This window comes from Ictalurus furcatus, chromosome 26 (assembly GCF_023375685.1).
Source record: "Ictalurus furcatus strain D&B chromosome 26, Billie_1.0, whole genome shotgun sequence".
Lineage (NCBI taxonomy): Eukaryota > Metazoa > Chordata > Actinopteri > Siluriformes > Ictaluridae > Ictalurus > Ictalurus furcatus.
In genome coordinates this window covers 9,634,498-9,651,421 of record NC_071280.1, presented here as the reverse complement: position 1 = coordinate 9,651,421, position 16,924 = coordinate 9,634,498, and the positions used below count along the sequence as shown (strand labels likewise).

The 16,924-nt window shown below is 40.9% G+C and overlaps 1 protein-coding gene across 1 annotated transcript; it reads left to right on the top strand.

Moving 5' to 3' along the window:
* Positions 1–2,032: 2,032 nt before the first annotated feature.
* On the top strand, positions 2,033–14,709 carry irs2a (insulin receptor substrate 2a). Its single transcript, XM_053615466.1, has 2 exons — positions 2,033–6,308; positions 12,860–14,709. The coding sequence occupies exons 1-2, from the start codon at positions 3,128–3,130 to the stop codon at positions 12,862–12,864; spliced, it is 3,186 nt and encodes a 1,061-aa protein (XP_053471441.1). The 5' UTR covers positions 2,033–3,127; the 3' UTR covers positions 12,865–14,709.
* The last annotated feature ends 2,215 nt before the right edge of the window (positions 14,710–16,924 follow it).

Below are 16,924 nucleotides of genomic sequence, written 5' to 3'. Positions count from 1 at the left end.
TTTTTAAAAGAGGAAAAACCTGGATGACTTTCCTTTGCTGCTTCATGTCAGTGCTTTTGGTACTGATACTGTGTATTATTACAATATCAACAGCAGTATTACTGTAGCTACACAATAGGTCATTTTGATACAGTATAATGTCATTATGTCGTTAAACATTATGATTTTTGTGTTAAGTTTCCTCTAGCCTTTCACCAATGGGCATTTCTAAACATACACTGAAGAAGGACTATTGTTGATTGGATATTTGGCAGACAGAGCCAACAGTGACACAGAGGAGTTTAAAAAATCTGTGACAAATTTTGTAAAAAACAAATGTGTCTGCAACTGATACAGTCATTTCACCACAGCACACACTACTATACAACTATTCTGCCAATTTCACTGCTGTGCTGAGAATAGTCCACCATCCACATAAGATCTGGTCATTGGTGGCTCTGTGGTGGACCCTTTCCGCTGATGGATGTGATAGAAAGGAGCTGACAAACCTCATACTGCATACGTGCATATACATACTGTAACTGCAGATGGACCACAAGCATAAAATACAGAAATGAATCCCTTTATGTATACATTCTTTTTTAAACATATCCAGATTCTTTAGGTGTTTTATTACCTCAAATTGCATGTCAAATATTTTTAACATTTTTTAAAAATAAAGATTTTATATTAAAAAGTAAATGGATTGTCCATGTCCATTAATACCACAAGTAACAAAGGATAAAACTTATGCCTAAAAAAAGTCTTCCAAGATGTTTAGAAGCAAAAATATTAAAAACTAATATATTAAATTTTGATGATCAAAAACTATAGAAATTTTTTTATTTTTTCGAACAAAATATAGCAGTATTCTTGGCATGTACAAAATTATGCAGTTTAGGACTGTTGCATCATGCATCTAATTTCAGAGGTACAAAACCCTTCAATAAACACAGCTAATTTCAGAAAAGCTAAGGCTTTCATTGGAGTCACTTTTTGGGGGGATTTTGTGAGAAATGTTTGATAACATGATAACGCTTTAAGTTTTACAAAAATTACAGTAATTGTCTTGGTAAGTGATCTGGAGGTGATTTACATCTTATGTTTTCTTAAAAATAGCTTTAAATTTACTGTCCATGAGTGTGAACATTATATGACAGGGTTCATCAGGATCAGTGTAAGCAAAAGACATTACACCTAATTTTATTAAGGAATCTTTGGTGAATAATATCAATCAGATATCAATGAGAACTAAGGAGTCACCATGACATATTTGATTGACAATGCTGACAGCAACAATTAGGCCTAAAGAAATCAGTAAATAGGGAAATAATTAATTAAACACAGAGAATAATAATTGCAAAATGATACATAAAGTAGTACTAGTAGTAGTAAGATAATGAGGGGAAATAAATAAGCACAAAAGGGAAATAAATACAGGCTATACATAAATATAAACACAGAATTTGTTTGTTTGTTTGCGCATTTTATGGGGTGTTTAGTGAGTGATCGTTTCGTGAGTTTTATTTATTTATTTATTTTTATTTATGAAGCAACCCAACCCTGAGCAGCGTCTAGTATCTGTTGCGTGAGGCGAATGAAAACAATGATGACGTAACAGTGACGAGCGCTTTCCGTTTGTAACGGTTTTAACGGTAACTAGTGTTTTTATTAGAATGTACCATTTAGTGGAGCAGTTACAGCATAGCTACTGCACACAGACCAGTTACCACATCCAACATTATTGCGGTTTTACTGCTCAGTATAATAAACTCATCGGCTTGTACCAAGTTGAAATTGTTGTGTTCATGCAGACAGAACAAAAACAAACAAACAAACAAACAGTAGGAAGACTACTGGGAAAACACAGTGGGATTTCTCATCAGAGGACATAATACTGGATCTAACTGTCTATATTTAAACACATGTGCGACATTACTCGCCTGCACTCACTTCCCTACGTCTTATTATGGCCATGCGGTGGCGTCATTTCCGTGTTGTTATATATATATATATATATATATTTTATTGCGGTGGAATACTATTTCTAAAAAAGGACCACATTCCGGTGTTTCAAAAACAACATTAAAGCGGCTAAAATCAGCATGAATTCGTTTTTTTGTGGATTATTGGAACCAGGAGGCTTTAGTTTTCATATTAATGCCATGTTAACTGTATTAAATGACTCACAGTGCGCAGAAAGAAGAGCTGTAAGCTAGGCTTCGAATAGACTTTATTTTAATTACTTTAACAGCATGCTTCACGAGTCTCCAGTGCCGACATATAAATAAACTCGAGCTCTTGTTTACAAGTTAGACAGCCGCTGAGCAAGCTGTGAAAACAACAACAACAACTGTATGGCACGCGTGCGGTCCAGACATCCAAATATCTCAAGACGCAGCTTTGTTTAAACAGGACATGACGTGAAAGGCGTTATTTTATTAAGAGCTTGAGATGTGAAAAGTCCCTGTGTGTCATATGGTTTGCTCAGAAGACTAGGTATTACTTGGTCAATGACAACTTTTAGAAGTACTTTGGTAGAAAGGGAAAAAAAAGTAGTTTGGAGAAAAAGGAAATAAATAAAGAAAGAAAGAAGCGAGACTATTTGTGGTATTTTCGATATTTTTAACTATACACGTGCAGTCTGGAGGAGAAACGCATCACAGTATAGACATCTGCGCAGTGTATTCAAATCAGGGCTGGAGGAAGGAACGGTTTGCGTGCGGGGGATTCGCCGGTGAGTCTTGCTGTAATTGGCTCATCCGAACGTGGTTCTTTTCCATTCGACCAATCAGTCCAATGAGCAGTCGCGCTCTATAGATTGGCAGGCACGCCCCTCGACGGTTGCGCCGCCTTATATGACTGTGTATTTTCCTCACTGACCAAAGCTGGGATGTGTGTAAACGTCACGCGTTGTTTTTCTCTCTTTATACTTCAGTCATTCTGAAAGCGGTGTTATTTTGTGGCGACCCGCCGCCGGAAGCTCATTCACTCAGCGCAACTCTTACTCCGCGTTAGTTTGGTTGGATTTATTAAAAAATATATTTTTTATTTTTTAACTTTAGTTTTTGTTTCTGTCTTAAACAAGTTGCAGAAAGTGAGTCGGAGTATTTGTATTATTATTATATATTTTTTTGAAGCGCCAAGGATGGCGAGTCCGCCACTAACGGGAGGGACCTCGTTATCAAACGTCAACATGTATTCAAACAACGTCAAGAAAAGTGGGTACCTTAAAAAACAGAAGCACGGACACCGGAGGTTTTTTGTTTTGAAAGAGCAGAGTGACTGCTTGCCAGCGCGGTTGGAGTATTATGAGAGCGAGAAGAAATGGAAAAACAAATCAGCTGCGAAAAGAGTCGTCTCTCTTGACTCGTGTTTGAGCATAAACAAGCGCGCAGACGCGAAACACAGGTACTTGATCGCTCTGTATACCAAGGACGAATATTTTGCTGTAGCTGCTGAAAACGAAAGCGAACAGGAGAGCTGGTACAGGGACCTCACCAATTTAATGAATGAGGGAAAAGTGTATGACAGCGCAGTGACCAACTCGGCGTCCTCTTTAGTGGGCTTTGACGAGGGTAATTACGGTATGATTACTCCAGTGAACGCCGCTTACAAAGAGGTATGGCAGGTGAATTTGAAATCTAAAGGACTTGGACAGACTAGAAACATCACGGGAGTTTACAGGTTGTGTTTGTCAAGTCGGTCAATTAGCTTTGTGAAACTGAACACTGAAGTTCCATCTGTCAGCCTGCAGCTAATGAACATAAGGCGATGTGGTCATTCTGACAGCTTTTTCTTCATCGAGGTGGGCAGGTCTGCTTCTACTGGCCCCGGGGAGCTTTGGATGCAGGCAGATGACTCTGTAGTGGCACAGAACATACATGAGACAATTTTAGAGGCTATGAAAGCAATGAAAGAGTCGTCAGAGTTCAGACCGCGCAGCAAAAGCCAGTCTTCAGGCTCCAACCCCATATCTGTACCCACTCGGAGGAACTTGAACAATTTGCCTCCCAGTCAGACAGGGTTGGTAAGGAGGTCAAGGACAGACAGTGTGGCAGCCACGTCGCCTATCAACAAGTTTACTTCCTGTCGGATACGTACAGCCAGTGAGGGCGAAGGCACCATGGCGAGGCCAGTATCCATGTCGGTATCGGAAAACGGAAGCCCCACTGTCCGGAACCACATGAGTAGGTCCAACACTGTTTCCGTGGGATGCCGTTCATTCGAAGCATCACTTCTACATCACAACCGATCCATGTCTATGTCTGTGCCTGTATCTCATTCACGTTCATCTCCAATAAGCCCACTGAGCCTCTCCTCTACTAGCGTGAATGGCTCTACCTCCACCTCAGCAGTACATAAACCTTCAAGTTGCAGTGGCTCTGTCTCAGGGTCACCCAGCGACACTGGCTTCCTGTCATGTGATGAGTACGGGTCCAGCCCAGGGGATGCAAAATACAATGCATCCAACCGGAGCAATACACCTTCATCCTTTTCTGGGACGCCCCCTTCCCGTGAAAGCACAGATATCCACGGTTACACGATGATGGAGAGTCCATCAAGCCACTCCTTGAATAAGATCCAGGCATCCAGCAGAGAGAAGTTGGACTTGGAGAAGTTATACAGGAAGAGAACATACTCCCTTACAGTACCACAACAACCTAAGACCCCCTCTCAGCAGTCATCAGCCTCACTTGATGAATATATGTTGATGTGGGCGGTTTACGCTAATGGCCACACTGGGCAGAGCACACACACTGTTTCTCCAAAGGTTTCATACCCTGAGGATTATGGGGACCTTGAAATTGGCTCCAGCAGGAGTTCTGTCAGTAACCAAGGTGATGATGGGTACATGCCCATGACACCAGGTGGGGCACTACAGGGCAGCAAAAATGACCACTATGTGCCCATGAGCCCCATGTGTGTCTCGGCCCCCAAGCAGATCATCAATCCTAGGTCCCACCCTCAGGCTACTGGTAGGCAAGGCACAATTAATTCTCCCAGTACTGGTTCACTAGAGGACAATGGTTACATGAGGATGTGGTCTGGCTCCAAATCCTCACTGGACAGTACTGATGTCAGAGTGACAAATGGGGAGTATATGAACATGTCGCCTGTTGATCTGCATGTCTCAGCAACTCCACCAGATTATTTTCTTGGAGGGTGTGCGCCAGCACAGCGACCCTCTTCCTTGCTAAATTTGAACAAACATGAAGGTCCTAAAAGAGAAGAGGACCAGTATGTTTTAATGTGCCCACAGGGGCATAAGCGAGGAGAGGAGACAAACTGCAATGCCATGTCTATGGCAAACCCTGGGCTGTTGTTTTCCAGCCCCTCCACCCTTCTCCCACTCAGGCATAGTCGGAACGATGGACTGTTGCACCGAGCACGAGTCAGCAGACAGAACAGATTATCTCTGGATACTCTAAGGATGCTCCCAAGAATGAACGAACATCCCCTCCCCAGTGAGCCAAAAAGCCCAGGGGAGTATATCAACATAGACTTCAGTGACACTGCACGGTACTCCTTGCCCTCTGGATCAGTGGAGAGCCAGGCTTCATCACCTAGCCTTGGCAGCATAAGAAGAAGATCCCCACTTTGTGACTACATGAACCTTGACCTAAACTCACATTCCCCAAAATCAGAAGAAACCCTTGCTAGTTCCTTACATGATATCCCGGAGCTCACCAACTGTCCGTGCTCATCTGACGATGGAACGTATGTCCCTGATGAGCAGAACTCCTCCTGTTCACCCAGCACAAGGAAAGATGATTATGCTGAGATGAAGTTTGATAATGCCACCTCCATCATCACGGAGAATGATGAAACTGATATGGCTAGCCCCACTAACAGGGTACAGCGACTTATTCTGAGTGACAAGAGCATGCCAGGAATAGGAGCATTCCTCTTACCCAACTCCACAGTCGACCCTGATGGAGAGGCAAAGGTGATCCGAGCTGACCCACGCGGTCGAAGACGGCACAGCTCGGAGACCTTCTCGTCCACCACCACTGTAATGCCAGTGTTTCCTTCTTTCGCCCACAGTTGCAAGCGGCATAGTTCTGCCTCTGTCGAGAATGTCTCGGTCCGGAGCAGCGAGGGTTCTGATGAGGAATACGGCAGTCCCATGTGCAAAGAGACTTCTGCTGGGTTCCAGGATGGTCTGAATTACATCGCCTTAAACCTCATGGAAAATAGAGAGTTTGGGAACTGTGAAAACATGATGGGATTCAAACCTATCGGTTGCTACAAAGGAGGACTAAATGGTCTACACGACAGCCCATATGTTTCGCTGGGATTCAAGGAGACAGTGACCACTGTAAAAGGTGAGTTCTTGTGACATGTTGTTTTGGTATGTGTCACGATGGCAGTTAAGACTTGATGAAGCATGTAGGATAGGGGTCCAATGGCAACAGTAGTCCTTACCACAAGGGAGACATCTTGTTGATCATACAAATAAGTTGATATTTATGCATAAAATATGTATGTTTATATTTTAGCCAAGTTATCTAATTGTCATTCTAGTTTTAACTCCTTAGGTTTATCCTGTATTTAAAACGTTACATTGCACATTAAGTTATTTATCATACTTGGTTTAAGTATATCATTAGCTTTAATGATTACACAATTGAGTACACAATTATGTGCTTGTGGAGACGCATAATGAGGTTTCACTCGAAGTGAACTAGTGGCATGAATTTTTGACATTTTTATTCGCTCTGTTTCGTTTTCACAATTTTTTCGGGTTAAGGAAAAATGAGAGTGCGTGTCTTGTTAAATATCGAGGAGAAGAAAAGCACAGCGCGTCTGAGAGCATTAATCCGCGATGTATTCGGTGTGATTATGCAACGCGTCGCGCATTCAGTATAACGTTCGTGTCCTAAACGTTCAGTTCGGCTTTGCACGACGAGACCTTGTTATTGACTGAGAGAACGTGTTTTTCACTCAGAGGAATTCCCTGGAATTTCAGACGTGCTGAACATGACGAAGCGCAGTGGCTGTGTGCAGTGGTAAACAAACTGCGTAGTGCTCGCTGCAGGTTTGGGGGGGGGGGTGATGGGGGGAGGTTGTGGTGGTGGTGGGGGGTTATGGGGGGAGAAGTGCTCACATTTTGCTCTTGCTAGCAATGAAGTATCGTGCAGTGTTCACACAGAAGTCCGTTTAATGTTTAGAAGTCTATGACTGGTGCTGTTATTTATTTATTTATTAGAAGGTGAAGGGAAAGTGAGCTTGTAGTTTTGAGTCTCGAGCGTACGTGAGATTGTTTGTTGTTTTGAGTCTCGCGCGTGTTATGTTTTCATCGGTACTGCTTTCGCTCTCAGTATGGCTGAAATGGAAGGAAAACTGCTTTCTGTTTTACTTTATCATGTAGCTCGGAATGCACCATGTGTTAAAAGCCATCCATGAGTTGCAGCAGGGAAACTAGCTCTGATAATTTGCCTAATTATGTGTGGGTGCGTGTGCCATGCAGCGCTCTCGCATGCTGGAGCAATATGCTGCGATGACTAATCTAAAAGTGCTTGGGGCGTTTCACCAAGCACGCTGTTTTTGCATGTGGCTCAACACACAGCCCCGCGTGTTGTGCACCATGGCACGTACCTCAAATTGTTTCCATGCTCCTCTCTGTTCATATTAGAACACATCCAATTGGAGCTGAGCACTGACCCGTGAAGGTAAGGGTTTGCTAATGTCGAATGAATGAACCATTTTCCCCCTAACTTGTTAGGAGAAAGTGAAATGGAAAGAGGAGTAAAACTTGTTTATGTTTTATCCCTTAAATGGACAAATCAAATCTGGTGAATGTTCGAAGGACTATGCAAATGGAATTGATGATTTAAAAAAAAAAAACCCACACACCATGCTTGATGTTGTTATCAGGTACAGCAAAGAGGTTTTATGTTTGGAAAACCAGACCTGTAAAAGTTTAATATGTGCTAGGTTTGGAGCCATGTTTAACAGTTAATTTTATTTTTCATCTGTTTTTATTTTTTTTATTTTCCTGGCAAACAAAAAAGGCAAACAAGAGCCTCTTGGAACAGCAGTGGGAGGGAGGAGAAGTGGAAGGAGTTTCTGTTATGCTATTGGCTGTACAGGTCTGAAGTAAAAAACAAGCTGGTTGAGGCCCAAATTTTTTTTTTCTCGAAGATCAAAGTGTCCACTGTTTGACTTTTAGTCAGTGCTGTTGTTTTTACGAGTTTTCAGATAAGGTGCAGATAACGAGAACTAAGTGCTCTATAAATAAGGAAATTGATTTTGAATGATTTTTATAAATCTCACAAACACATCAGAACCGGCTTATGGAAAGGTCATGCCAGATTTTACGCTTTGCAGATTTCTTTACCAGGATGCATCAAAATCAGTTATTGACAGTCCTGATGTGTCATCCTTTGGAGGTAAAATAGTGGTTCAGTGAACAGCTAGCTTCTTTATGAGTGACATGAGGCATTATAATGTTTTAAGAGGAAAAGAAAACTTCAAATCCAGATCTAGATGAACTCTGATGCAAAATGTTTTGGCCACATGGATTTTATGATGTCCAGTGTGATTGCTGTTTAAGGCATTTAATAATCTTGATACACTGTATGAACATGTGACTACTACATGAAGGAATTCCTAGCGGTGTTAGTGTTTAAACTGCTCCTTTGGGCAGGAGAAGTAAACAAATATTAGAAAGTCCTTACAGAAGAATTGCACCTTAACACTGGATCATGGTACAGAGATATCAGTTTCCTAATCATTCTGTTTCTCACATTATTTAAATTTCAAATGAAGAAATGTTGTTGTTGTTGTTAACTGATTTTTGTCCATTTTCGAAAGTTCAAACATCACTAAGGTCACTTAAAACAAAGGGAATTACCTTTCACCCTTTATTTGGCTCCGTGTAATGTTATTGCCACTGATATGGCATGTGATGTAAACTACATCGTTAGCCTTTCAGTGTAGAAGTGAAACCAATAGAGAAAAAGAGAGAGGTCCCTAGAGTAGAAATCCTAGAGGAGTGATTAGGCAGTTAGTCAAACTCCTGTCTCGATCACACTCTATCTTTCAGGGTTCTTGGGCCTCCTTGAGTTTGTGTGTGTAGGGCAGATGGCCAAGCAGGGAGAAGTGTGTGTCTAAGTGCACCTGCTACTCCACTCACTTCGGCCTGTTATCAGGCATGGCAGAAGCACAGACAATACTCTAATGACAGCACACCATCTGCTTCAGCCCCAGGACAGGGGCTAGTAGTACTTGGCCCTTAGACAATCAGAGAGACAGGAGCTGAGAGGGAAGGAATAATAATAATAATAATAATAATAATAATAATAATAATAATAATGATAAACAGAAATTGCTCTAAATGTGATAGAGATGAATACAGAGAGGGTGAGAGAGACAGTGTAGTAGTAAGGAATAAGGAAAAAGGAAATGTGATGAGGATATTCTGAAGAGAAACACATGATATAGAGTGTGCTTTGTATTGCATACATGCAAGCACATAGACACGTAGCCACTGGATCTGTTTTGCTCAAGCTGGTCGGGTTTCAGCATGGCACTCACTCACCCCTGGCTTGAGAGGCGAGGCGCCAACTAGAGCTGTGAGCATGCTCAGTATAACAGCACCATGTCTTCTCTTACATTCTCCTTTCGCTCTCTCGCTGAAACCTGCCTCCCTCAATTCATGGCCCTAAACCCATTCTGACCTGTTGTTTATCTCTCTCATTTTCTTTCTCTTTCCCTCCTACACATATTCTCCCCCCCCCCTCTCTCTTTTCTCTCTCTCTCTCTTTCTCACACACACACACACACACACTCTTTCACTCTTGCACTTCCCCCTTCTCCCTCCCTCTCCTTGTTTTCTTCTTCATGCCATTCGTTTCCATTAGTGCTGTTTGGCTGTGAGACTGACTGACAGTTCAGAACAGAGGGCATGATGGATGGCTAATTTAGCTATTTCAAGAGTTTTCTGTCAGACATGCAGACCTTTAAATGGAATTACGGGTGAGCATTTCTCTTCTGTCCTTGTTCTCTTGAACCTAATGCGAGACCTAAAAACACCACCTTTGACCCAGCCAGACACCTGGTTATCTAATATGCATTCAGTATTTCAGACTCTCCCCACCCTGCAAAGCCTCCGTGGCTAAACTAGGCCAGGATGTTCCCAGCTAAGATAACTGCAGCAACACCATCAACATTACCCACATTTAGCCTGGGACATGAGAAGGAGATTACGTTTGAGGGAGAGAGGGGATTAGACATTGTTCAGCAGCTTGCGGTGAAGGGAATAAGCGGCGTTTACACACACGGACACACTCAAGCTCCTTCAGGACCAAAACAAACCTGTCCTCAAATAGGCCTCACACCCAATACAGTAGGGGGGTCAGTTTACACAGTCACTTTTTTTTTTTTTAATTTTTTTTTTTTTAAAGTTTGGGTGCTTGCTGGTCATATAAAATGCAATTTTAGGCCTTCATCTTTTCATACTTCTTAAATCTAGAACCGTCATTAAGGCTATTCCACAGTATGCTTTCTGGAGGAGTCAGATGGCTCTTTGCCCCTCAGCTTTTGACATCTTCACCCAGCAAAGCTTAAATTAGCAGATACACCATTCCAAGCCATACATGTACTCTTTACATGACTGTTCCTCACCCAAATGGCCTGCTTACATTTTTAGTTTGTCCCTGTGGTGAGATTTTGATGGAATTACATTGAATTTCAGAAAGATAAAACAATGCTTTTTAAGTGTTCTAGTTTTACTTTAACTCATTCATTCATTTTCAGTTAGAGCTCACAGTGTTACAATTGGTGTAGCAGAATTATTTGGCTAATTTCTATCATGCACTTAAAAGCGTCAGAATAAGCTCATATTCTAGCATGGCAGCAAGTTTTCTCAACATTGGTCCTGGTTGGGGGTTGCTCTTTGGTTCCCAGTGGCTTTGATGCCCATTTAAACGGTTTTTGGCAGGTGTTAAGATGTTGCCTTAAAGAAGTTTCAATTTTAGTGGGCAGCTCAGTATTCCCCTGTCTGCACATGGTTTAACTGTGGGCAAGGTAAAAAATATGAGTGCTTAATATTCATTTCAAGGTATCACAGTAAATATTGACCACTGGAATGCCTGGATTGTTCATATAATTGTTCCTACGCAGATTGATTGCTGTAGCAAGGTTTGTTTATTTTTTTGTTCAGGTACAACAAGTGGGCTTGCAGTGCATCATGATCAGTGTTTGAACACTGTACATTATGTACTTGGGGTAATTATAGCTAGAGAGAGGTGAATAGTTGTTGAGGACAAACATGTGTAGGTTGCTGTGTAGGTTGTGTGGGGGTAGAGAAATGCAAGCTTAAGGATAACCTAGTCATTATAGAGGAATTGCTATACAAATTTTCTTCCAAGTGTCCATAATGATGCCTTTATGGAACATACTTGACTTTGAACTGCTTTACTCTGGGAAACTGCAGTTTATAGTTAAAGTAAAGCATACCAGACCGTTCTTGATAATCTCCTATGTATTCCTCATACAGTTGACTGATTTTCCCTTTTCTGTGAGAATGAGCCTGAGAAATAGGTTCATGGGGTAGGGGTTGGCTAGAGATTTTCACACCATTCTTGGCCTGTTTTCCTCCATTCTGAATCATCAGCAGTTTTGTAAAGGGGAATGCTTCCTAAGGGGCTTGAACCAGCTTTATATGCCAGCTTTAGGGCCATCGAGCCACTTCATAGTGAACAGCATTACAATAGCTTGCACTCTGTGGATTAATGCCTGGGCTGCTGTGTGAGGACACATAAACTAAAATGGCCTCCAAAACATGCTGCATCAGCCTGTTATGATGGGCAAAGTCTTGACTGGAAGCAGAAAAAGACTGGGTAATGAAAAATAAGCATGAACAGCCCTGTTCAAAGGGGGCATGAGTAAGTAAATAAGCAACAGTAAAAATAGAAAAGAAAGGTCAAAGCTCAGAGAGCAAAGCTGATGATTAATTGCATAAGTAAGGATGATGGATCATAATCTGGGCAGCGCTTTGACATATTTCCTCTAAGACCTGGATGTCACCTTCTAGTCCATTCTTCCTAGTAAAATAAGTACTTTTTTTTGCTCATGCAGTAACCATAACAATGCTCTTACCAGTCCTAGCTAGTATTAGCTAACTAACTAGCCCTTGCTGTCACTGTTGTTGTTTTTGTTTTTTTGCAGCTTTGGACGTGGTCCACTGAGACTAAAAAAAATCTTTTTTTTTTTTTTTTTTTTTTTTTTAAGCGGCCACATACCACTCACCCTGTGTCTTTGTCTGAAAGCACTCTAACAGTTCACTTTAGGGACTGTACAGTTATTTTGCTCTTCAATGATCAGATTATATAATTACTGCCCTGTGGGATCATCACTCAAAATGCTGAGCCAGAGCTGGAGATTTTCCTCCATTCCTTTAGTCACTGACTGTAATTCCAGTGGGATTATAATGGAATTGTTTTGGGATTAGTCTATCTATGGTACACCATAGCTGACAAGGTTGATGTGTGTGCTCTCACTGCTCTCCCTCCCTAATCCCCCATTTATATGAGTGAGATTTAAACGTGACTGTGCATGAAGAGTTAATCCCTGTCATACCACATCTGTCCATAAGAGAAGTCAATGGAATGTTTACATTATAGATGTGGGGGCATTGGCTTTTATAAGGAGCAGCAAGCATAGTCTGATATATTGCACCTCTCACACATTATTGCTGACTCTGCAGCTAACTCTGACTCGCTGCATTGTCCATTATGTTTAGCCTTATTTCTAATTGTATTACCCATAAACATTATGATAAGACATGAGGAGACCATACATTTTTTAACCACCATGCCTTCTCTCTCTCTCTGTCTGTCTCTCTCTGTCTGTCTCTCTCTCTCTCCTTCAGATTGATTGTTGCACGGATCATGGTGGTAGCGTATGTCCGTGACCAGAGGCGGTGGCCGCCGCAGCTGTGACTTTGCTGCTGTAGATGAACTTTGACCTTCGACCCTCACTCTGCGTTCTTGACAGATTAATGTTGATCTTATCCAGGCTGGACACTTTAAATGTGGCCATCTCTGCAAGCATGGAAACCACGATCCGCTCTGTCCTTCAGGAATTGCAAATTGCTGCTCTGTAGGTGACAATGGTCACATACTTGTGTTGTGTATGTATAGATTATTTTTATCGTTGTTAACACTAATCGTACTCTGTTGGCCCTGGAGGAACGAATAGAATACAGCTCGTCACTCATACCCCAAAAAACCACACCCAGAATGTCTAATATTTACTTACTATACACACAAACGTCTACAAAGGTACATATTTAATGATTTATTTATTTTTAGTATAATGACTAACATTTATGACATTTACTGATTAACAGCAAAGACCCAGGAGACCGCTACATGTCCTACCTCAGGAAAAGAGTCTATTGTGGGTGTACAAAATTCAGACATAATGCCGATATTTATGTTTATGATTTTTTTTCTTTACATTACCAATCCAAAGCCTTACTGTTTCATTGATATAGAATTTGCTCTAATATACTAATTAGGACCTATGTAATAAGATCTAAAAATGTAAATGATATCGAACATATTTTTATATAGATGCTTATTTAATCTCACCTTGACTAAGGAAAGAGGCCACTTTATAATATAATTTGGAAATATGTCTGAAATATGCAAGTCGAACCACTCAATCACATGGTTGTTGCACATGACAATTGCCTATCTTCAGAAAGATTAACACAGGAATAAGTATTATTTTTATGACCAATTACATAAACAAAATATATGTGAATATATCGTTATATATAATGTATCGCTTGGTAAAGCCATACATATGTGCCCTATTATAATGTCTCCCTTTTTGGACATCGCACTACAGTTGCCACACTGTATACCTCCACTTACCTTCTCCTGTCACTAGTGATATTAGAGGTGGTGAACATGGTTGTGTTTAATTTATTGACAAGACTAAGCAGTGAAGTACATTGTGTGTTTAGTAACTGGTAGAAACACAGGCACTTCACAGTGAGTTGCCAGTTGCTGACAGCCGACACTGTGATGTCAAGCAGCTCCAGATTGTAATACATGACACTTTTGAATGTAGTGCATGTAACTCATTTAAGATGTGTGAGAGGGAGAAGTAAACCAAAATAACCTTTTCTTCATTTCTTTACCCCTGTACAATTGTGCAAACTGTGCACAAAGCTGTTATTAAACAAGCTGAGGGAAACTTACGAGATCTCTTCTGTCCGAAAAGGATTAAGAACTAATTTTTTTTTTTTTAATAAATAGCCAAGCAAAATAAGTAAACACAGAAAACATTAAATGGTTAACAATTTGCACAGATGAGGTGCTTATTCTTTCAGCTAATATATATCATACTATGGATTTTTTAACTATAGGATTTCACAAAGAGATACACAAAAAGGCACTTTATTAAGTAATTCTGTAAAAAAAAAACCACACACACACACAAACAACAGCTATTTGATTCTAGGGCAAGTCCTGTTTCACGGTACCATCTGTCCACCCTCTTTATATGCAATATTTACACACGAAAAAAAAGATAAATTAGTTTACAAAGTGGAACCAAATGTGTAAAGACTCTTAATGTATTTGTTGAAAGATTTTACACAGAGATTGACTATATGCTGTTTGTACTTTTCTTTCTGCCAACTTTATTGAACTTTAAATTCAACAGTATTCCTGGAGTATAATATAGTAAAACATTTGATTGAACTTGCTGTGTCTTCCATTGTCCAAATGTCATATCCTATTTGTCGTGATGTTCTAATGCTATTAAATGATCATTTAAAGTATCTTAGTATAATATATATATATATATATATATATATATATATATATATATTTGTGTTGAGAAAGGATAGGCACATGCAATAATTAAATAAATATTATCATTTAAGTCAAATGTAGTTCTGTCTTGTATTTACCATTTTTAAAAACATTTAAACTGGCTTGTACATTAAAAAAAGTGTAAACAAATAAAAGTGACATCAGTTAAACACACTGAGACTGCTGGTCAAAACAGCACAACGTCAAAGCTTATTAAAAGAACATAAACTAAGCTGAAGCGCAGCACCGGATATTACCATGACTACACGCTCCGGGGCGAATAAAGGAAGGAACGCGATGTCCATTCGTAAACAAAGCGAGATGATTACTTCCGGTCGGGCAAGCACATAAAAAAGGGGGGGGGGAGCGGAACAGAGTGATTTCCAGGCACAGCGATAAAGAGCGGGATACTGCTTCAGAAGTCGGGCATCCTGCCTAAAGCTACTCTGAACTGGGACTTCGCTTTGGCGACACACGTCTCTCTCGTATAGAAATAGACACAGGAAACTACTCAGCTGAGAAAGACCCCCTTCGTGGAATTCCGTTGGATGCGTCGCCATGATGAAGCGAGAGCCAGGAGAAGCGAGGAATAGAGCTGCAATGTGCTATCCATCCCTGTATACTATTGTAGCCATTAGAACGATAAAATTACGATACCTAAGGCTACTTATTTTACTTTAACATTTTACCATAATATTTTTAGTTTTGTGGAGGTTTTAATGTAGCCCTATCCAGTATAATATGTCGTAAGTGATTTGTAGAGTCACCAAAAAGACACCAAAAATCTAGATGCTTAGCTTAGAAATGTCATAATGTCTAATAAAATGTTAACACAGTGGTTTAGTGATTAGCACGTTTGCCTTGCACCTCTGGGGTTGGGGGTTTGAATCCCACCTCCACCCTGTGTGTGTGAAGCTTGCATGTTCTCCCCGTGCTTCAGGGGTTTCCTCCAGGTACTCCAGTTTCCTCTCCTAGTCCAAAGACATGTATTGACAGGCATTTCCAAATTGTCCACAATGTGTGAATGTGTGTGTGATTGTGCTCTGTAATGAGTTGCCACCCCATCCGGGGTGTTCCCATCCTTGTGCCCAGAGTTCCCTGGGATAGGCTCCAGGCTCTCCTGCGACCCTGTGTACGATAAGCGGTATGGAAAATGGATGGATGAAAAATGTTATCATGATTCCTAATATTCATCCATTGGGTGAATGGGATCCAGAGACTATCCAAGGAATAAGCAGAGGTGGGAATACACCCTGGATGGGATGGCAATCCATCGCAGTGCACCATGTACACACACATTAACACCTTGGGGAAATTTAGCATAGCCAGTCTGCCAAAAAACAGCATGTTTTTGGACAGTAGGATGAAACCAACAAAGACATGGGGAGAACATGTGAAATTCCACACGGAATGTAACCCGAGCTCAGGATCAAACAGCCCCGGGGGACCCTGGGGCTTTTAGGTAGCACCACTCAATGCTTGTGTCAACATGCCACCCATTAACTGATGTTTAGAGTTCAAATGGCAGAGGACCCCCTGGACTTACCCTGGAGTAAGAGCCAAAAATCTAGCAGGCAGGAAAAACGATATTAGCTTCCTAATGTAAAGGCATAATAAAATGGTCATTGCATTCAGGTTTGATGTCTTGTACTGAAGTCATACACCTCTGTATGTGGAGGCAGAACAGATGAATACTTGCTTAGAATAATTAGAAAGAATGAAATCACATCATGCTTGACATTAAGTAATATATAATGGCATAAAGCCAGAAGGGAATGTTGAAGGAGGATGCTGGCTTTACAAAAAGGATGATTTTTCTGCCTTTGTATCTATTTATTTATTTTTTCAAAAACAGGGGGATGGGCATCAATTAAAAAAATTGATTTTGAAGACTTTCTCTTTCTGTTCCTAAACAGTCATAAACATACACATAAACACTGCCACAAGGACAGCAGGGCCTCTATGAGAAGGGCCATTCAATGAATTTCTAGGCCCTGCACAAATTTACAGTAGTCCTTGTGGGCACTTTCTTGAAAATGCAACCTTCTCAATCCAGGCTAGTTGTGGGCCCACTCCAGCCAGGGGTCCTGTGAAGTCACTTCCAC